The sequence below is a fragment of the Bison bison genome, unplaced genomic scaffold (genome assembly GCF_000754665.1).
Source record: "Bison bison bison isolate TAMUID 2011002044 unplaced genomic scaffold, Bison_UMD1.0 scf7180017864373, whole genome shotgun sequence".
NCBI classification, from domain to species: Eukaryota; Metazoa; Chordata; class Mammalia; order Artiodactyla; family Bovidae; genus Bison; species Bison bison.
In genome coordinates this window covers 7705285-7728763 of record NW_011494945.1, presented here as the reverse complement: position 1 = coordinate 7728763, position 23479 = coordinate 7705285, and the positions used below count along the sequence as shown (strand labels likewise).

General features: G+C 38.7%; 1 protein-coding gene across 1 annotated transcript in view; it reads right to left on the bottom strand.

The window, feature by feature from the left end:
* Nucleotides 1-5335: 5335 nt before the first annotated feature.
* Nucleotides 5336-23479, bottom strand: part of SEC63 (SEC63 homolog (S. cerevisiae)) — a 70905-nt gene continuing 52761 nt past the window's right edge. The window contains exons 18-22 of the mRNA XM_010856697.1: nucleotides 21194-21352; nucleotides 18725-18826; nucleotides 13468-13566; nucleotides 10780-10884; nucleotides 5336-9026 (exon numbers count right to left, since the gene is read on the bottom strand). Coding sequence (XP_010854999.1) covers nucleotides 8883-9026; nucleotides 10780-10884; nucleotides 13468-13566; nucleotides 18725-18826; nucleotides 21194-21352 — 609 coding nt within the window. The 3' untranslated portion in view covers nucleotides 5336-8882. The remainder of the gene's footprint in view (nucleotides 9027-10779; nucleotides 10885-13467; nucleotides 13567-18724; nucleotides 18827-21193; nucleotides 21353-23479) is intronic.

Genomic DNA, 23479 nt, shown 5'->3' with positions numbered 1-23479 from the left:
ATTACCCATTGCCTCATAACACATGTAAAAATTCCAGGGAGAATTCTTCAGTAACCTTCTAACTGGTAGTCTTACTTCAACCCCTCTCTCCTTCACTTGGTTTTTTTTTAAAACACAATAGCCAGAGGAATCCTTTGAAGACAGAAGCCAGATCCTGTCATTCCTGTGTTCAAAACCCAGCAGTGGCTCTTTCTTCACTCAGAGCAGAAACCACAGTCCTTAAACAACCTTCAGGGCCTTTCCTGCTGCACCCTTGACCTTCCTCGTCTCTCTCAGCTCCTCTCCTGCTGTTCTCCCCTGGCTCTGCTCCAGCCACTTTGATGTCCCCTTGCTGCTCCCCACGCTTGCAGCTGCTTCTGTCTTACAGCCTGTGTGTCCGCTTTGCCCTCTGACTAGAACGCTCTTCACCCAAACATCTGCAGGCTAACTTCTTCACTCCTTGGCCCAAATGTCAGCTTTGAGATGAGACCCGTCTTGACCATAAAAATTAAAACCTGTTTTCCATCTGCCTGCTTTGCTTTTCTCTACTTTCTTTTCCCCATCACTCTTATCACCATCAATGTGTGCGTGCATGCTCAGTCATGTCCAACTCTTTGTGACCCCATGGACTATAGCCTGCCAGGCTCCTCTGTCCATGGGGATTCTCCAGGCAAGGATACTGGAATGGGTTGCCATTCCCTTCTCCAGAGGATCTTCCCGACCCAGGGATTGAATGGGAGCCTCCTGAGTGTCCTGCATTGGCCACAGATTCTTTACCACTAAGCCACCTGGGAAGCCCTATCACCTTCAGTGATACTGTATAAATTTTGTTTATTGTCCTTTCTTTCTCCTCTTCTAGAATGTCCCCAGGGATCTTTGTCTGATTTTTTCTTGTGTTGCTCTCTTTGCATCCCAGGCACCCAGAACTGTAAACCACAGTCCACTGTTCGCACATCCTCTGCTGCTCCCCTCTACCTCAGGTACCTGCACTTGCAGCCCTTGGAGGAGCCCAGGCAGTGGTGGGCTTTGGGTCTCGCCCTGCTATTGGAAGCAGCTCCAGGTCTGTCACCAACTGTGACGGGTCACTTCTCTTACCCGCATCTTCGTTTCCTTGTCTCTCCCTCAGGTCAATCCCCTGCCCTCTGTGGGCGCAGATGGGAGTACGACTTACTCCGAATCAGAGCTGGGGACAGGGAGCCTCCCAGGGCCTTGGCATGTACACTCATGCTCTCATTAACTCCCCACTGTAATGCCACCCGATGGAGGTAGCGCCAAGACTAAAATCTATGGATTTTGCTTCCATACCTATATCCCGGGCTCTTTTATTAGGCTGTGGAGGGGGTTGAGGGAGGGGAGGTGTGGGCAGGCACTTGGTTCAATCAGACTGTAAGTACCTGGTACTAAATGCAAAGAAAACTTTACAAATCACACCAAGGGAGATGAGTTGTTTTTTTTTTTCTCATTCTAAAAATTATTATTTCAATACACTGAAACAGTCATGATTCTACTCAAAATTCAAACCTAAGCTCATCTGAAATGTGCTGCTCCTAAGGTGTCATTCCTGACACTCAAAGTGATATCCTGTCATTAAGTCAGAAGACTTGAAAGATGTGGGGGCTCAGTGTATAAAGAAATAATGCTATGAGTCATAACACTAGTTTCATTTCCAATTCTCAAGAGCACCCTGCTGAAAATCACATTAATCCTTATAATTTCCATGATAATAGACCCAGATCAGCACTTGGGGAGCGGGGTGGGGTAGATGGAGCAGTATCTTCTCAGGATGGTGAAGGAACTGTGGAGTTCTGAATGCGGACTTGGTGGTGGGAAGAGTTGCAACTCTGATACTTGGAAGGGAGGCCCTACTTCCCTTCAACTGGGGGCACCTCTCTCAGTGTTCCCCTTTCTCTCTCTCACTCATATATGTGTTGTCATGTCAAAAAGAGGAACTGTAGGCTCCTGGAAAAATTTGAAAAGTTGATGTACAGGATAGTCGGCACCTGGAGTCACGAGAAAAGTGGCAGAGAATCAAGAAATTTAAAAGCTGGAGACACTGTGGATGCGATTATAAAGTAGACTAATTCCACAAAGATATATATAGATGTGGATTAATTCCTAAAAATGAGGGAGGCTATACTTACCCTGTTGGAGAAGGAAACGGCAACCCACTCCAGTATTCATGCCTGGAAAATCCCATGGACCGAGGAGCCTCAGATCAGATCAGATCAGATCAGTCGCTCAGTCGTGTCCGACTCTTTGTGACCCCAAGAATCACAGCACGCCAGGCCTCCCTGTCCATCACCAACTCCCGGAGTTCACCCAGACTCACGTCCATCAAGTCAGTGATGCCATCCAGCCATCTCATCCTCTGTCGTCCCCTTCTCCTCTTGCCCCCAATCCCTCCCGAGGAGCCTGGTGGGCTATAATCCATGGGGTCGCAAAGCGTCGGACAAGACTGAGCGACTTCTGTGTGTGTGGGTGTGTGTGTGTATACTTACCCTGTAATATTACTGAATGTCTCCTTGGGAGTCCTCAGTGCACTTTAAATAAAAATCATGATTTTTAAAAAAGTCACTCATTGAATTTTAGTCACATGCTTAATTTTTCATCAAAATCAGCAAATGTGACTACCCTCTAAATTTATTTGCATCATCTCTAAATACTTTTCACAGGAAAAAAATAAATATTCTTTCAAAGGATGATCAGATGCCAGCACAACTGTTCAGAAAAATATTTCAGAGGTCTCTCGATTATTTCAATCAAAGATGTTCCGAAGACTTCTTGGACTTGGGTAGCATCTTACAAAAAAGGACTGGCAGCTGTTCTACAAGGATCCAGACTCACTTGGAGGCACAAGTTCAGTTTGTTGGGAAGAGTGTGATTTAGGAGAGAAGGTGGATGGGTGTCGGCGAAGGACATGTTTTAGTTTGAGGTTTTGGGGAAAGGCACAGAGGCAATTATCAAAAGATTTTATGGTTACAATATATAACAACTATAGTTGTTCATTTTTAGACACCTGTTTTTCCACTGTCACACTGCTCTGGATTCAATTTGGAAAATTTTGGACCTTTTTTTAGTTGGCACACATAAGTAAACTGTCAACTGTAACATAAAATTATCTTTGACAATAAAACATTTGTGGGAGGTTTATTGTCAAGGAGGACGGTCTCACTGGTCCTGCTGCTGCTGCTGCTAAGTCACTTCAGTCGTGTCCAACTCTGTGAGATCCCAGAAACGGCAGCCTACCAGGTTCCCCCGTCCCTGGGATTCTCCAGGCAAGAACACTGGAGTGGGTTACCATTTCCTTCTCCAATGCATGAAAGTGAAAAGTCAAAGTGAAGTCGCTCAGTCGTGTTTGACTCTTCACGACCCCATGGACTGCAGCCCACCAGGCTGCTCCATCCATGGGATTTTCCAGGCAAGAGTACTGGAGTGGGGTGCCATCGCCTTCTCCGCTCACTGGTCCTAATTTTCACTAAATAGAACTCATTCTGTTTGAAAATAAGTACCCCATGTGCTCAGTCACTTCAGTCATGTCTGACTCTGCGACTCCATGGATTGTAGCCCGCCAGGCTCCTCTGTCCAGAGGATTCTCCAGGCAAGAATACTGGAGTGGGTTGCCATCCCCTCCTCCAGGGAATCTTCCCGACCCAGGGATCAAACCCAAGTCTCTTGTGTCTCCTTTATTGCAAGCAGATTCTTTACCTGTTGAACCACTGGGGAAGCTCATGTCTTTGTAAATACAGATACTATATATTTTGAATTCCAACTTTTGAGAGACAATTTTCTATAGCTATCTCATGTTTCTACAAACCTTGTGAGCAGAGGCACACTGCTTTTGTTCCAAACTATCCTTTTATGTTTGCCTAAGGAACAGCCTTGGAAGAAAGAGTACCTCCCTCTTGGGGAGCTATGCTTGCAATACACGTGAGAGAGGTTTCTTGAGCTCAGAATTCCTCAGCACATGCAGCGTCCACCTGGGTTGCTCTACGTCGGCCCCAGGTGGGGCTGTAGAGCGTCTACCTGTCCCTCTATGTCGGAACTAGGGGGGACAGAGAGTAACTAGGCAACAGGAAGCTGTCTGCGATGCCTCTGACTTGGGGGTCTCCTGTCTTCTTCCAACATCTATGACACTGCACAGAGTGTTAGCTTGCACAGTCAGACCCTTTCATGGTTTTTGACACTTGCCATCCCAAAACCAATTTCGTACAATAAAAGGATTTCTTTGTCCTACCTGCCTTCCCACTTCTCTCAGGCAAACAATCTGATACAATTATAGCACAATTAATAAATGTGGATTGTCTTCTGGAGTTTGCTACAAAGGGGCTCAATGGATCAAGCCAGAAAACCAAGAAGTTTAATATATTAAAAGACATATATAAGAAGTAAAACACTAAGGGGGAAGGAGGTAAGCCTAGAAGGTGATGACAGAAATAAATTACACAGCATGTCTTCAATTTTGGTTGTCTCACAAACTAAACCACTCTTTTGCTAAAGAAAATTGTAGCCCTATCGCCCTCTACCGGAACCAAGCTAGCAACTACAGGAAAGTGGTTTAAAGTTTTCTGAAATTTGCTCATACCCTTTGTGGTATCCAGGGGTTTCCCAGGTGGCTCAGTGGTACAGAATCCTCCAGCCAATGCAGGAGACATGGGTTTTATACTTGGGTCAGGAAGATCCCCTGGAGAAGGAAAAGGCAACCCTCTCCAGTATTCTTACCTGGAAAATCCCATGGAGAGAGGAGCCTGGCAAGTGACAGACCATGGGGTCTCAAAGACGAGGACACGACTTGGCAACTTAACAACAAAGTGGTATCCACTGCAGCAGTTATGCAGATTTTAAAAAGTAAACTTCAGGTGTTCACGAAGGTAAAAGGTACACAGCTCCCTTTGCATACCAAGCCTGACAGGTCAGTGCTGGACCATCTAGTGCTAAAGAGTGGACAGCCCTTCTCATACTCACCTGCAATTTGCAGCAGCCACTGACTGCAGGGACCACTAACAGAGCTGCAGACTTTGCTGAAGTCCCTGGCAGCCGCACCTAGCACTTCTGCCCTCAGCCGTTCCACGTTCATTCTGTGGACAACAGCTGCTTAGAACCCTCTGCTCATCTATTAACAGTCACCATACCTACTCAGTTCCACCGCAGAAAATAACCACTTTGCTACACAGTGAATGCTGACCCTTTGACTCTAGCAAAGGAGCATCATCTTGTGAACTCAAATGGTAAGTACTAAAACCCCAAACCTTCATTTCTGCTTAAATGGCACTATACCAACACTTTAAACAGCACTACAGCAACACTTTAAGGCAGCATATCCAAATATTTGATCAAGCATTGAAATCAGAAAAAAATGTCTAATATGCCAATAAATGTATTTATTTATAAATTATAGTGTACAATTGTACAATATATTATGTACATTATAAAACACACAAAAATAGAAATTTAAAAGGTTGAGATTAAATACAAACAACCACTTTAACATTTTCCCAATAGACTGATTACTGCATACTCCTGGGAGGTACACATCCCCAGCTAAAACCACAGCCCTAAAGCATGCCAATGATTGCTAGATCTGAATTTTTAGCTAGTTACAGAAAAATGTACAAGATCACAGCTTTTTTAAGTTTTGCAAAATAGCCTGAGCATCAAGTTTAAATGTGAAGATGCTTTATGCTAACTTTTTAAGACATAATTGGACTAATCACTGCACAGCTGGTAAAATGTCACACTATAGGATAGCTGTCTCAGTTATCATAGAGCAGATTACACTGGGGAGTCTGTAAAGTTTAATATTTGGGGAGGAAAAGCTTTAAAGAAACATTCAAAACCAACAAATAGCTAGCACCTAAAAAAAAAACTCCTCTGCCTACAGTGGAAAAACAAACAAAAAAACGCATTCCAAACAATGACCATTAGAATGCAAATGGATTAAAATAGATTGCCATACATTTATTTGCCTGCCTTAATACCTGTGAGCCATAAGAACACAAATTCTTTTTTTTAAATAGCCCCAGTGTCTGATCACAGACCTGGACACATTGAAATTCAGTAAACAGGTGGTGAACAATGAACAACTCTTCAAAAAATATGTGAGATGTGGAATTACAATTGTTGCTAAAGACCACTCCAGTATCCATCTTTGCTTGGCTGAAGCAAATGACTGGATAAATGTTGTGGTCAGGAATAACACGCTCAGAGCCTCTTTACATTCCTTCACACCCTTGCTCCCTTTTCCCACATCAGGCCATTGGTCCACCTGCTCTGCTTCTACCCAGGACTTGAGCTTCCCCCCTCACGGGGGAGCCCTGTGGCAAGACAGGCTCATCCTTCTCCAGCACGCAGTGCAAATTGGGATAAAGAGAACACAGTTATGTTCTACACAGAAAACCTTATTCCAAGTACTCCTTAATTTAAAAAAAATTCACAAAAAATGTTTTATAATTTTTAAAGGATATGAACACCTGACTTTGAGATTGAGATATGCACATAGAGCTTCAAGTTGTGCAACAAAAATTTTTAACTGAAAGACTTTCACTGATGGTCTCCTCTGGAGGAGTACCTTTTAATAGGTACTTCACCAATTCAAAAAGATAAAAATACTACACAATTTAAGTGGCTTAATTTCATTAAAAAAACACTTTCACTTTGCATACACACACTGATGGTTTTCATCTGTATGTTCATCTGTTCTGTTGACAAAATGTCAGTGTTTGATGGGACCAAATTGAAACTACACTTAATGAAAGTCCCATTTGATTAAATGCACACAAGGGTAAATTAGTTACTATATCTCAAGAGAAGGAAAGAAGGGATGCAGAGTTCAGAGACTCGCTGGAGAGAAGAGAATGATAAAATGAAAGCTCAGTCATTTCACTACGGCAATATGGAAAGAGCTTACTGAAAGTACTCATTACAGGAAAATGTGTTACTGGTTGTGAAGTACAGATATATCACACAAATGGCAAAGCAACACAGACCTGTAGGATTTCCCAATAAGGTGATGCTGGCTTTTTTTAAGCATTGTGGTGAGTTACTAGGTTGTGAAATCATCCTCTTGTCTTAATGAGAAAGCCAGTTGTTTGAATAACTTATAAAACCTCTTTAAGACAAAACAGCCACTAGAGTAAGTACTTTTCTGCAAAAGTGTCTTTCAAGAAAGCCAGGACTGTGTAGCGACACCGTTTCATTTGCTCATTTTCACACCGCCTGAGTTTTCTCTAACCTCTCCTTTCCCTGGACGCTACTGGCTGGCTTGCTCCCTTCCACCTCACTTAGGTGACCAGCAGCTTCCCAGCAAAACCTCACCTGAAAATTAAACCTACCCTCTACTTACAAAATGAAACAAATCCTCACAAACAAATCAGTGGTACTCCTGCTTGCCAAGGAAGGGTCTCACTAACACCTTTAAAACAAAAACAGACAATGGAGGCTCCAGAGAAAAAAATCTGCTTTGACCATATTATAGGAAATACTACATCCCAAATTTAGAACCAAGAAAAAAAAATAATAATTCATGCTTTGGTCAGTTTCAAATTTTATTTCCAACTACTGCAGTAACAAAATACCAGTGGTAGTTCTGCATGGGAAGTGGCAACCTTTTAAATAAACAAGGCCACAAATTATTATTCTGACAGCACTTGGATCTATGGAGATTTTGATAGGGGAGGATTATTACCATAAGTACTATAATATAAACTTATGTTTCCTCCATATTTAGTAACAAAAATATTCATTTTACCTCAATTCATCATGTACACATTTCTACTCCTTGTAAGCATGATCCTTGCAGGCTGTACTGTGTGAGAGTATAAGATTGGGAAGTTCCCCTCAATCACAGGTTTTTCTATAGTATACAGAAACAGCAGTCACTTTAGCAGTCATGGACAGTATCACTAAATTTTTAGTTGAAAAATAAAAGAATGAGTTCTCCTATTATATCCCTTTCTGGGAGTAAAAAGACACACACCATTACAAACATAAAATGAGTCAAACTTCTATTTTATTGACAGGAGTCCAAAATGAATACAAAAAAACGCCTCCTTTGCATGTTATATTTTACCTTAAAAGGCTTCTGACAGAGTCAGGTAGATTAAAAGCTAACAATGTCTTTCAGCTTTTATAGTGACCTTTTTAAAAAGGTTTAGTAACACAATCACCAACATCAGAGAACGTATGGTCCCACAATCATTTTTAGATCTATAGCTTATAAAAAGAATTAGATCTTGCATTGATCTGCTAAAATAGAGGCTTAAAAATGTTTTAAGCCATTAAAAGCCATTTTTATAATCTTTCTGGTAACTCTGGGCAATTAAGAAAAGGAAAATCCCAAAATGTAGCCCTCTAGATTATGTGGAATGTGGCAGAATGCCAACTTATGACCAAGACAGGCAAAAATAAAATGTTTAAAGCTATGAATGGAGCTGTTATAAATAGTCTTATATCACTGCAACATGTCAGTAAATGAATAATAGAGCTTATTAAGACATTAAAACTTGAGCAGATGTTACTTAAAACATTTGTGGTGTTTATCACACATACTTTAATGTTAAAACTAAAGCTAAACAAAGAAAGGTCACTCATTTATAGATTGTTTTTCATGTACCTTTACTTTTACTGGGACCACAGATGATCAGATAATACATAGCCCACACTTCCGGACAGTTATAACAAAGGGTTTATTATCATTTGCAGATGAAATAAATGCACCATCCCATACCTGAAAGCTTTCACAAACCTTAAGCATCTTTCAGACTGTACCAAGGCACCACCACTGCCTCGGTAACACACCCATTTCTAGGAACACTTCCCTCAACGTCAGTTCTGCACTGCTTTTGGTTTATTATACACTTCCAAAACAGCAAAAATTTGCAAATATGTGCAAATATTGTGGTCCCTGCTTAGTCATCATCTTCCTCCTCTTCTTCCTCTTCCTCAAAGCTGTCTTCAAAGCCCTCGCTGTCCTCCTGGTCTTCATCCCCCTCTATTGCTGTATCCCACTGTGGGTGATTTTCTGGCACAGGCTTAGCCTCATGAACTTCCAACTAGAAAAAAGAATTAAATGCAGACATTAGAAATCTGAGGAGGAATAATGGAAGAAATATCTGGTACAGAAAAGGTTTTCTTTGACAGCAGCACTTGAAAAGATTACATCTTTTAACTCTAAATTTAACATATTTAAGAACACTCATCCACAAAATAAAAACATGAATCTAGTAACATGTTAGTATAGTTAAGTTTCTAGTGTAGTTTAATAGTATGATTTTACAGGCGCTATATACTATTTATTCTGCAGCATGAAAGATGAATAATTCTGACTCTTGAGCAGGAACACTGTTCTTAATAAGTCTTCTGTGGATGGAAAAAAAGTTCAAGTGTGACTTCCAAAGAGGTATTTACAGCCTCCAGACTACTCATGAAGTTAACATCCTATAGCCAATGGAAAGAAATACAGCGCCCTCATGGGGAAAAAAAGCCATGCCTTTGCTGGCTCCTTTCAGTTGAGTCCCAGTACACAGCGCAATACTTCTTCAGCACAATCTCTCTAACACAATAGCATGCCTTTTATAAAAAGCTTAAGAGACTTCCCTGATGGTTAAGGGTCTGCCTACAATGTGGGAGACCCAGGTTCGATCCCTGGGTCGGGAAGATCCCCTGGAGAAGGAAATGGCAACCCACTCCAGTACTCCTGCCTGGAAAATCCCATGGACACAGTCCACAGGGTCGAAAAGAAATGGACATGACTAAGCAACTTCACTCCTTTTACTTTCACAAGTGAAATGGTAACATCCAAGAGAATGTGCTTCAAATGATACTCACACAAGTGTATACTCTAAAATGAAATACATGTGTCTTTCTAAAGAAAACAGAAACCATCTGGTGAGGCCCTATAAAGGTATGGCATACTTTCAGTTCAGTTCAGTTCAGTTGCTCAGTCGTGTCCAACTCTTTGCAACCTATCACACTGGTAAGTTATACTCAAGGTTCTAAATCATCATACTCCTTTAAAACAAGTTTATTATTGAGAGCAGTCCATCAAGTGTATTATGTTAAAGTATGACAGGATCTCTTTCCCTGTTATTCTACATTTCAAAACTAGAACTGCTTCCCTAAGATGTAATACACTTATTCAAATAGATAACCTTATTTTTTTAAGTTCCCTTTATTACTTCAAAAATGTATAAAAAATTTTTTTGCGTGGTTTGATTCACTCTTTTTCTCTGTGTATCTCTCTTCTTCCTTCCTTCTCAGGTATTTGAAAATTTGTCAAAAAGGAGGAAGTGGTAACTTTTATTTCCCACACAAGTATAATAATGCAAATCCATACCCACCATAAATTTTAAAAAAAATTCATTTTCAAAGAAACGTTATTATTAGAATATAGCTGATTGACACGGTGTATAGCAAAAAGAATCAGTTATACATATACGTAAATCCACTTTTTTTTTTTAAGATTATTTTCCCATATGGGCATTACAGAGTATTGAGTAGAGTTCCCTATGCTATACAGCATGTTCTTATTAGCTATCTGTTTTATATATATAGTACTATACATATGATCAATCCCAATCTCCCAATTTATCCCTGCCCCCTCACTTTTATCACCCCAGTAACCATAAGTTTGTTTTCTACATCTGTGACTCTATTTCTGTTTTGTAAATAAGTTCATTTGTAGTTTTTTAAGTGTGCATATATAAACAATGTCATATGATATTTGTTCTTCTGTGTCTGACTTACTTCACTCAGTATGACAATTTCTAGGGATCACCATATTTACAGAATAGTCATTATTCTTACCTTCAGTGGTTTAATCTGATCCAAACCCATATAGGAGTCTGATCTCAGGAACACTGTATATTGATAATTTCCAGGCTTGCCTGGTGCAGGAAACTTCAGTTCTACCTAGAAGATAAATCAGAACTTAAAATCTGTATTTTAAAGAGTGGAAGAAACAATAGCTCCCTCCTATTTAGACCAGAGAGTATTTAATAGCCAATGCTTACTCAGATGACAGAAGAGGTCCTAAAACATGTTACAAAAGTTCTAATGACAACAAATGTATTTACATATATGACATTTGTGTCATATATATACTATGTAAAAAGGAAATAAAAATAGGCAGAATTGATGGGGTTAATTTCTATCTCCAGAATTCAAGAAAACATATTTAAAGCAACCAAGTTCTATCTTGATAACTTGAAGAAATGAAGCTGTGTATAAAAGTAAAATAAACGAAATGTTGAACTAAAACAGACTTCACCAAACAGGAATAGTTCTTGCCAAATTTTCTTATTTCTAGAACAAATGTTGAGAGAACAGAAAATACATTCATCACACACATATATATATGTGTCTCTGCCCTCAATCACAGGCACAGAGCTTCTCAAATCCCTGTAATTCCGAAGTGACAAGAGCACATAAGGAGCATCTTCTGTTGTAAAATTTGGTCTTTGGGTCTGGTTCCTGACACTGAGCTAACAAATCCCTTGGAATTTCCTGGATGGTAAGAATGAGTTCTCTTCTAATGAGGCAATTCTTGGTCTCCTAGATGAGGACCAGTCACCAGAAAGCCCAAGCCATGAGTAGAAGCCTGGAACTTTTAGTCCTACCCCCTATTCTCCAGAGAGGCTGAAAACTGAGTTAATGATCAATTATGCCTATGTGATAAAGCCTCCATAAAAATACCAAAATAAGGGGTTCAGGGAGCTTTCAAACTGGTGAACATGCAGAAGTGCTGGGAGAGCGGATTGCTCAGAAAGAGCATGGAAGCTCGACATCCCTTCCCATATACCTTGCCCTATATATCTCTTTCATCTGGATATTCATCTACTTCATCATACTATTTTCATAATAAACTGGTAAATATGTTACCCTGAGTTTTTGAGTCATTCTGGCAAATTACTGAACCCAAGGAAGGGATCGTGGAAACCATGATTTACAGCCAGTTGATCAGAATTACAGCTGACAACCTGGGACTTGCAACTGGCATCTAAAGATGGACAGCGGGGCAACAGCAGTCCTCTGGGACTGAACCTTAATCTGAGCTGTCTGGGGAAATAGTGTCAGCACTGAGTTAAACCACAGGACACTCAGCTGGTGTCACAGAGAAAAAGAAAGAGGTCAAAACCATGGATGAATGGTCTATGGGGGCACGATAATATGCCTGCAACATTTTTCTATATCTCACAAACTGAGAGGCAATGAACATACTACACTTGACCATTCTTTCTCCCTATGGAGAAATAAACATTTAACAATATCTATCAAAATTACAATGTACAGAGCCTCTAATTCATTAATTCTACCTCTACGAATTTATCCTATAGATGTGTTTGAATGATATGAGGTTATTCATTGCAGCAAAAGACAAGAAACACCTTGTAAGTCCACTAAAGAGCTGAGCACTGAATAAATAAACTTCCACACAAAAGAATATCAGGCAGCTGTAAAAACAAACAATGAAGCTTTTTTCTGTATTATATGGTACAAATTCCAAGTTTTATCACAGAGAAAAAGGTAAGGTGCAGAACATGATGTATGCTACTTTTTGTGCAAAACTGGGAAGAATATACCTATGTATACGCTTGTACTTTACTACAATATCACATGAAAAATACATAAAAATTTGGTAATATCGATGGTTTCCAGGAAGTGGAATGGGTGACTGAGAGACAGGAATACAAGATACATTTCAGTGTGTGCACTTCGGTATATCTTCTGAAACACTAACTAGGCAAATGAATTATCCATTCAAAAATGGGTAAAATTTAAATTTTAAAAAATGTTAAAATTACTCTGAGAAAGAGATACCCATAAGTTGGCACTATCGCTAAGTGTCAAACAACAATAAACTACTTTAAACATTTACTACTTGGTTACAAAGGTAGGAAAAAACTTTTGGGATTTAAAAAATCATCATTATAGAACTCTCTTGAAATTCAAAAGCTTTGCTCTTGTCCACCCAGTCCAGGTAGACAGAACCTTCTTTCTCAAATAGTAACGTAAAAAAATCAAGAAGAAAAACAAGGAAATCCAAGGTCAAAATATGTTCATCACAATGTTATTTAAATGATGTCACTGACAGTGGACAATCCAATAAAATAAAAAATTCCACTTTAAAAAATGAACCACTAGTACTTACATTTGTTTTTAACACAAAAGCACTAATTCAATGAGGATACAAACCATAATTTCTGAGCACCAATCCAACGAGGATAAAACTCACAAGCGTTTGTAAAACATAACTAAATTCTGGAGATATGGTAAGGCAAGTATTAGTGAAAACTAATAGCTGAGAACAAGGTTTTAAAAGACCACCAAGTTGTCTACCTCAATTTAATACTCTATAAATTTCCAATGAGCTCCCTCCAAAAGCTGTCAGAGAACAGTTATAAAATGTGTTTTCAATAAAATGCAATAAGCCATATATGATAAATGGATTTCTATACTGTTTTCTATATCTAAATAATGTTGTTGGATACTTACCTCTTCCGTATCTTTTAGTGTACACACATGATATGGCATAGATATTAATGTCTGTTCCTTCCTATCTGCGATATAAAGCCACCACCATTCTTGCTTTTCCTGCAAAGAAAAAAAGAGAAGAGTATAAATAGCCAGAAAGAATTACAGAAATACAGTTTTGCCTTATCTCATTTTAGGGGTATGGTTACTCCTTGGTAGCTGAGGGGGACTGATTCCAGACAAGCTCCCCTTTCACCCCCACAATGCGGATACCAAAATCCATGAATGCTGGAATCTCTTACATAAATTGGTGCAGTACTTGCATATAACCTATGCACATACTCCTGTACACCTTATCTAGCCTCTAGATTAGATTACTTATAATATCTAATACAATGTAATTGCTATGCCAATACCCAGCAAATTCAAGTTTGCCTTTTTAGACTGTCTGGAATCCACCCCCAACATTTTCAATCCACAGGTGATCAAATCTATGGATGCAAAACCCACAGATGCAGAGGGTCAACTGTATTGCCCTTTAGCCACTGCTGTATCCCCAGCACAGACACCATGGTTGGTACAAAATAGATGTCAATAAACATTTACTGAATGAATAAATTGTTCTTAGAGCCACTCTCCAACAAAAGAATTTTGTATGTAATTTTGGGGTTTCAAATGGCCCCTTAAACCCTACTGATGAACCTCTGTATTTTAAAAACTCCTGATTAACCTTAAATGATAAAAGATATGCTAAAAAATAAAACAGTATAAGCTATCACGAATTCATCTAGCAAATAATTTTAGTAATCTTACCTAGTAATAAGCAAAAGGCAGAAAGCAGGAGTGGAAGGGACTTAAATGGTAACAATATCAGAAATCAATACATTAAAACATGTTACTTATAAGACAGCATCTCAGATTCTAAGAATCTATTTGTACCATTTACGGTATACCATTTCAATAAGCTCAGCATTTTCAGTTGTACTACATAAAAGATTAGGAGCATAAAAAAGGCTGAGTAAAGAAATTGTCACCAGAGTGCACAATGACAGCAGGAAACATTGACAGGAGACAAAAATCTAGGGAAAAAAAAAAAAATAGAAGACCAGTCTGGGAGCGCCAAACTTCAGTGTGGTCAGCAACCACCACTGCATCACAGCACAGATCAGTAACTTTTTATTCATTCATCTACTTTGCAGCCACTGTTTAAGAATGGGATAGGGAAGATACCTTTCTAAAATGACTTAAAAAAAGTTTTAGACCTAAAAGTAAAATAAATTGTATCCAATTAACCAAAGCAACACTAGAGTCTCAATTATCCAAGAAAAGTTTTAAAAAATAACTTTTTACTGAAAATAGTTTCATAGGAAAAATGTCCCTAAGCCAAAATCACTTGTGCTTTCTATTTTATTTCGATCTTAAGACATTAAAATACAGTTTATTATCTTCCCAATAATGGTACACTAAGCTCAACTAAAAGCTTTTGTTTAAATGCCTTAAACTACAAGGCAATGTAACATTAATAAACAGGATAACAAATCATAAGTGGATGACTAACTCAACTTCTGCTTAATCCAAGGGTTAGGACTACAACAAAAGGTATAGTTTGTATACACATGTCTTTCTACGTGTGTTTTGCACACACAAAATGGGCAGAAACACAACAGACTCAAAGTGGAGTACTGTTGTACTCACAGGAGATCGATTCCAGGATCACTCCACCTCCAGAATACCAAAATTCACGAATGCGCAAGTCTGTTACATAAAATGTCGTGGTATAGTTGGCCCGCCACATTTGCAGATGCAGAACCCACAGACTTAGAGGGCCAAAGAGTCTGCTATAACTACTCAACTCTGCAGTAAGTACTCAACTCTGCCATTGTATTACAGAAAGAATGAGTGTGGCTCTGTTCCAATAAAACTTCATTTACAATAATACTTCATTTATAAAACAAGCTGGGAGGCAGATTTGTCTGCAGGCAAGTAGTCTGCCAATGTCTATTTCAAAGTCATCCAGACCCAATTATTTCACTCCTTGAAACCTCACCCTTTTTCTCTGTTAAGTGATGAATGCTTACCTCAAGTTGTGTTGTGAAGATAAAGTGAGATAATACAAAAAAAAAAAAAACCCTGTTAAAATGCCTAGGACACAGAGTCCAATAAAATTACAGTTACATCAATATAACCACTCTGGAAAACAGTATGGAAGATCCTCAAAAAATATATATATAGAAAACTATAAAATAGTGATGAAAGAAATCAAAGGTGACACAAATAGATGGAGAAACGTACCATGTTCATGGATCAGAAGAATCAATATAGTGAAAATGAGTATATACCCAAAGCAATCTATAGATTCAATAGATTGAAGCTACCAACAGTATTTTTCACAGAATTAGAACTGCCAGGGAACATTTAACAGGAGGATTCCTGCATGCCGTTTTCTATTTCTCAAGGATTCTCTGTTCCTTATCAGTTCCTATTCTGAGAATGAGTAGAGCTGCACGCAGTTCTCAGGACTGAGGTCATGGGAAAGGGTATCTGCTTGGATTCCTTTTAGTAACTCCCTTCAGTGACTCTTTTCAGCGTCAGCAACCTTGTATGTATTAGACTATCCATATCGTGGCTATTGATAAAATTTCATCCTGTGTAATAGCTGAGTAATCGTCTTACTAAAGATATATAAGCCTACATTTCTGCTAATAAAGCACCCTTGCTCCATCAGAGCTTGGGTCCCCGTGTCTTTCTTTCTCTCTTTCTTTCTTTCTCTCTCTCTCTCTTTCAGTAAAAAAGAAAAAAAAAAAAAAAAAAAAAAAAAAAAAAAAAAAAAAAAAAAAAAAATTACAACTACCATATGATTCAGCAATTTTACTTCTAGCAATTTATCCCAAGGAAAAAAAGCAGACACTAATTTGAAAAGATATGTGCACATCAATTCATTCCATCATTATTTACAATATTCAAAATATGCAAGCAACTGAAGTGTCCACTGATGGATGAACAGACAAAGAAGGTACATATAAACAATGGAATATTACTCAAGCCATAAGAAATCAAAATCTTGACATCAGAAACAACATGGATGGACCTAGAGGATATCATGCTAAGTGAAGTCGGAGAAAGACAAAATACCACGATCTTGCTTATTTGTAGAATCTAAAAAATGAAACAAAATAAGATGAAAACAGGCTCATAGATACAGAACAAATATGCGAGAGGGGTGGAAGTGGCAGGAGAAATAATGAAGGAGACATGGAAGTACAAACCTCCAGCTATATTAATAAATAAGTCATGGGATGTAATGTACAGCATAAGGAAGATGATCAATAATATTATAGTAACTCTGTATGGGAACAGTCACCAGACTTACTGTGGTGATCATCTCATAATGTGTGCAAATATCAAACTACTAGATGGTATACCTAAAACTAACACAATGTATGTCAACTATATTTCAATAACAATTTTAAAAGTAATGATTATTAATGAAATGAGGTAAACATTTCTATCTTTAAGCAGTCTGACATTTCATTTTCAGAATCATTACTAGAACATACATGTTCAAGAATGTGCATTTATTCTTTATCTCTATTTAGAGAATGCCTCCCACTGCCCCAAATCTATTTGATTAAAATCAGATTCATTTAAGAAAAATAAACATTAAGAAGCTAGTGATTGTCAACCTATGGCATTGCACCCAGATTCTCTTGATGCACATAGTTAAAGCAGAAAAGAGTCTCTACCATGAGTTATTTGCACTTTAAACAAAACTGGTTTTTTGTTGCGTGGGATTCCCAACCATTTTTGTTAAATATATGAGTTTTAATAACATTTAAGTCAATTATGAACATAAAACTTTGAGTACTATAAGTGGTTAGTGTGGTGGATAGGTAGGTAAATGAGAAGGTAAACAGGTAGGAAGTTAGGAAAATCCCAAATAAAGTCTATCTGATAAACAGCACTTTGAGATGTTTTACCATGCAGATAAAATTACAAGAAGGCACTTTCACTGCTAAAATGTTCTAAGGGAGTAAATGAATGCTTTGCCTATTAACTAAGCATGGTCTAAAATGAAGCTGTCTATTATAAGGGTACAAATTATGCAGCTTACAGCATCCCATGGTACTTTTAAAACCAATCAATGAATGAAATTTATTCGCTTGATTTCAGGAGCCTTGGTGTTGGCAGACTATACTGCAATGGGCGAAAAGCCCCTAACAGATGGGCTATAGCTCAGGACATGCCAGAAGATCAGCGTGCACAGTAAGATGGAATCTTGGGCTGACTGCTCTCCAAGTCAAAAAACAAAAGTCTGTGCATAGCCACTCATTTATTAGGAGAGCCAAATTACTAGTAATAGGAACTTGCCTTCAGCAGCCCCCAGCAACTATAGATTGACATTCTAGAGCAGAAAGCATATTGATACATGAAATCACCCGCCAAACACAAGTGGTGAGCAGAAGGTTCTGTGGCAAAGCTGTGAAGCAGTCTGTGGAACTGCTTCCCTGAACTAAAAGGCAATAGTCCTTGACCTCTAGCCACAGAGAACTGTCTGCAAAAGCAATATGTCAAGATCTCAAATTGATCTCAAATTCATCTGAAAGACAAACAGCCTATCAAAGAGATAGAAAGCTCAACAGGCCACAACCACAAAGTAAACAAGCACAAGGGAACAAAGAATATCGAAATGATCAGCCTGGAGCTTGGGGATCAGCTCTTACTCAACTTAGTGGGTCCCTCAGGCCTGGGCTTGCCTTTTTCCCATGGATCAGGGCAATTATCAGAACAAGTCTAGTGTCTCCAGATGGCCAGTATAGGACCCCCAGAAAAAAATCCATTAGCAGAATTTAAGAACATTTTCATCCTATTCAAAACATGGTAGAAGTAAGAGACAAGTGTGAGACTCACAAAAGCCACACAAAGTCAGAGGCAAAATATGCATTTGTCTGATTAAGACTGCCTGAACTGCAAATGAGAAATCATCAGTAAGTACAACCCTCAGAAATCCAGGCACAGGAGAGAGAGAAGCCCAGGACAACAACAAGGTACTCAAAAAGTTGACAATTCTCCTTTTATACAACTCATTTACTCAAAGTAATGCATACTGAAATATATGCTTCAAAAATGTGACATATCGAGAAAACACATTCAGCGCATCTGAGTCAGTACACGCTACAGAGAGGATAAGAGTCAATTCACACTACAGAAAGGATTAAGAGCAACTAAGAAATATCTGACTAGAGGAAGGAAAACACTAGGCTGTGGATGAATAACTCACCTCAGGAAAGTAAAGACTATAGACAGGATGTGTTATCTTTGATTTGGTTTCCAGTAGTGCTCTCTCCTTTCGCTGAATACTTTGTTGTAATTCTTGCCACTCCTAGTAAAGTGAAAATTAGAAATAATGGAAATCAAGCATGTTTTTTTTTTATCATTTTGAAGGGTGTCCATCTTCTTCCAGATGGCATTCCTGACAATGCTAAATACTAGAGTTCAGTCCCACAAATCACTTCCCTGCTCAAAACTTCCAATGCTTCTTTTCATAAATCAAATCTAACCTGCCTAGCATGAACTACACTGCCAATCATGACCTGACCTGAGCCTGTCTCTCCAGTCTCCTGTCACTGCTTTCCTCTCTTCACTTTTTATTCTAGTCATTTCAAACTGCTAGACTTACTTCACTCTTAAACCCTGTTTGGATTTTTGCTTTCTTTTTTCTCTACCTGGCAGATTCCCACTCATTATTTTTTCAGGAGCACCTGGAGCCTAAAGTACGAGCTCCTGGGTCCCACAGACCATCCTCTCAGAGCTGAGTTGATCACACCGGTCTTTGTGCCATCACTGCCCCTTGCACAATGTGCATAGTCTCTTTTGTACTATAATGTTTATTCACTAGTCTGCCTTCCCCTTCAGGCTACTATCATTCAAGAGCAGAAACTGTTTCACATTTGGCTTTGTATTCCTATTAGTATTTGCTATTTGTATAATTGTCAACTGAATGAATGTATTTTTGGTCATCTGAAGAAATCAGTTTATCAAAACCCCAAAGTCACCTCTGCTGCTGCTGCTAAGTCACTTCAGTCGTGTCCGACTCTGTGCGACCCCATAGACGGCAGCCCACCAGGCTTCCCCGTTCCTGGGATTCTCCAGGCAAGAACACTGGAGTGGGTTGCCATTTCCTTCTCCAATGCATGGAAGTGAAAAGTGAAAGTGAAGTCGCTCAGTCGTGTCCGACCCTCAGCGACCCCATGGACTGCAGCCTACCAGGCTCCTCCACCCATGGGATTTTCCAGGCAAGAGTACTGGAGTGGGGTGCCATTGCCTTCTCCGAAGTCACCTCTACTAACCCTAATATAATCACAAAGAAATATGTCAACTTTCTGTCAAAGCAAGAATGTTGTGTTTAGTTGTTCAGTTGTGTTCACCTTTCCTGTGACCCATGGACTGCAGCCTGCCAGGCTCCTCTGTCCATGGGATTCTCCAAGCAGGCATACTGGAATGGGTTGCCGTGCCCTTCTGCAGGGGATCTTCCTAACCCAGAGATCTACTGTGTCTCCTGCACTGCAGAAGGATTCCTACCAACTGAGCCATAATCAGAAAGAAATATGTCAACTCCTTCTCAAAGAAAGGGAGAGGCAATAATTTCTTTGATAGGTTTTAATTTCATGGCAACCAACTTAATTCTCAAAGTACAGAAAACACTCAAGGGCCAGCAACTGCTAAAAACAGACATCCTTATTTTTCTCCCATCCCAAAGGCAAGTACTTTATCTCCTTATACTTTTATCTTTTGCCCTCCCCCGCCCCTTTTTTTTCCGGCCTCTGCTTTTGCTTCAGAGGCTATTCAGGGAATCTCTTTATAATTCCTAAACCACAGGAGTTATTTTTAGACCATGGCCCAGTCAAGAACAACACAAACATTAAAAAAAAAAAAAAAGTTGGCTGATCAAGTTACAGTTCATCTGCAGTGAGCATCTATGGGCCATTATTTGTTCACCAAATATTCTTTGCTGAAGCCTTCTCATAAGTCATGTGCAACTTCATGCCATGCCATGAGATTTTTTCTATTCCCTATACCCTTACCATCTTAATCCCTCAGTGACTTCCCCTTTTTCTCAACGTCTTACATACCTCTTGAAACAAGGTGGCATTCTGTAAATATTAGCTTTTCCCTTAACCAACCTCTTGACGTTAGAGCCCACAGCAATGTTTCTTTACCCTAAACACTGCCTGGAATTTTTGAGAACCTCTTCCAAGTAACTGCTACCTATTTCATAACCCACCTTTCCTTCCTCATATTTCCAGAGTTATCTCCAACACAAAAAATTGCCTTAGGAGAACAAGCTAAGTTCACCTCAGACCCAGGTCTTACTCTAACAATATAAGATTTAAGAAAATTAGGATTTCCAGTCCTTGTCAGAAATAATTTTTCTTCATAATTACAACTACCATCTCTCAAAAACATTGTCTGAAAGTAATGCAACAGTATAAAATATACTAATATTGTTTAAACGGAGAAGGCAATGGCATCCCACTCCAGTACTCTTCTTGCCTAGGAAATCCCATGGACAGAGGAGCCTGGTAGGCTACAGTCCATGGGGTCGCACAGAGTCGGACATGACCGAGGCGACTTAGCAGCAGTACTGTTTAAAACAAGCAAAGAAAGTAAGCAAGCAAAACAAAAACAACAACAAAAACCAAAACTATCATCAGAGGTATAATTCCAGTTATTTAAACCTATGTCTTACTGCTTCATCATCCTTGTTTTGTTTTTCATCTTGCTCTCTATCAGAGTCTCTGTCACTACCATCATCTTTTTCACTCTGAGAGTCTCTGTTGGTTTCTTCTTCCTCAGAGTCACTGCCTTTGTCAGAAACTTCTTCTTCATCTTCCTTTACTGCAGCTTCCTAAAAGGAAAAAGCAACCACAAAAGTTCTGAATGTTTCAGTGAATACATCCTGAGTCCCTGAAACTAATCTATGGTCATTATAATTAAACTGGCTCAAGACTACAATTTCACTATTGATATAGAATTTAAAAAAATTTTTATGAACATTCTTATATATAAATATATGGGAGTTGGGCTGAGGAGCTTTAATGTTTGACTTATTTGCTTATTTGTCAGTTATTTTATTCATTCTTCATAGCTCATGAAACAAAAAAAAATTTTTATTTCTATTTGCAAAATATACTATGACAATGGTAAGCTGATTCATTTTTCAAAAACATCAATTATATAACATTTTATACAATATAATGAGAAGTTTATAGGAAAGAACTGCTTTGGGAATTTAATATTATCTTCAATAACTAATAGCATAATGCAGAAAGGAAAGTCAATGTCCCAGACAAAATAGTCCATTTCAAGTAGCAAGAAAAACAACAGCAAGTTAAATGCAAAGAAATCAGAAGCAAATAATACAGATCAGAAATCAATTAAAGAGAAAGCAGATATGAAAAAGGGAAACCCAAACAAGATTAAATGTTGGTTCTTTAAAAAGATTAATAAAATTCATAAATGAGGCAAGACTGATAAAGGAAAAGAGACAATAAAATTACCAACATTAGGAATAAAAGATATATAACTACAGATCCAAAAGACATCAAAAATAAGGATATTATGAGACATCAAAAATAAGGATATTATGAATAACTTTGTCAATAAATTTGACAAGTTTGAGGAAATAGACAAAGTCCTTGAAAAACACAATTTACTAAAACTGATATGAGAAAAAAAGTAGACTATGTTAAAGAAATAGACTCTTTAACTAAATTCTTTTTCAAACTCCAAGCCCAGATGGCTTCTGTATGTACTTCTTCCAAATAAGAAACAAATCCAATCTTACACATCCTTCCAGGAAAAAGAGAGTAATCTCTAACTAATGAGGCCAGCATAAATGTAATCCAAAACCGGGCAAGAATAATACAAGAATGACAAACTGATATCCTCTCCTAAAAATAGATACAGGGATCCTAAACAAAGTATCATCAAACCCAGATAAACAGTTTAGACATCATACTCAGTGGTGAAATAATGTATGCTTTTTCCATGAGACCAATAAGACAAGGTGACTGCCATCTTCACTTCAAATCAACTACTGCAAGTTCTGGCTGGTACCAGTAAGGCAAAAAGGATGAAATAGCATAAATATTAAAGTAAAGCTGTTTCCATACCCAGATGGCATGATTGTGTATGTAAAAAATCTTTTTTTTTTTTTTCTGGCTCTTGATTTTATTTATTTATTTATTTATTTTTTAAATTTTATTTTATTTTTAAACTTTACATAATTGTATTAGTTTTGCCAAATATCAAAATGAATCTGCCACAGGTATACATGTGCTCCCCATCCTGAACCCTCCTCCCTCCTCCCTCCCCATACCATCCCTCTGGGTCATCCCAGTGCACTAGCCCCAAGCATTCAGTATCGTGCATCGAACCTGGACTGGCATCTCGTTTCATACATGATATTTTACATGTTTCAATGCCATTCTCCCAAATCTTCCCACCCTCTCCCTCTCCCATAGAGTCCATAAGACTGTTCTATACATCAGTGTCTCTTTTGCTGTCTCGTACACAGGGTTATTGTTACCATCTTTCTAAATTCCATATATATGCGTTAGTATACTGTATTGGTGTTTTTCCTTCTGGCTTACTTCACTCTGTATAATAGGCTCCAGTTTCATCCACCTCATTAGAACTGATTCAAATGTTTTCTTTTTAATGGCTGAGTAATACTCCATTGTGTATATGTACCACAGCTTTCTTATCCATTCATCTGCTGATGGACATCTAGGTTGCTTCCATGTCCTGGCTATTATAAACAGTGCTGCAATGAACATTGGGGTACACGTGTCTCTTTCCCTTCTGGTTTCCTCAGTGTGTATGCCCAGCAGTGGGACTGCTGGATCATAAGGCAGTTCTATTTCCAGTGTTTTAAGGAATCTCCACACTGTTCTCCATAGTGGCTGTACTAGTTTGCATTCCCACCAACAGTGTAAGAGGGTTCCCTTTTCTCCACACCCTTTCCAGCATT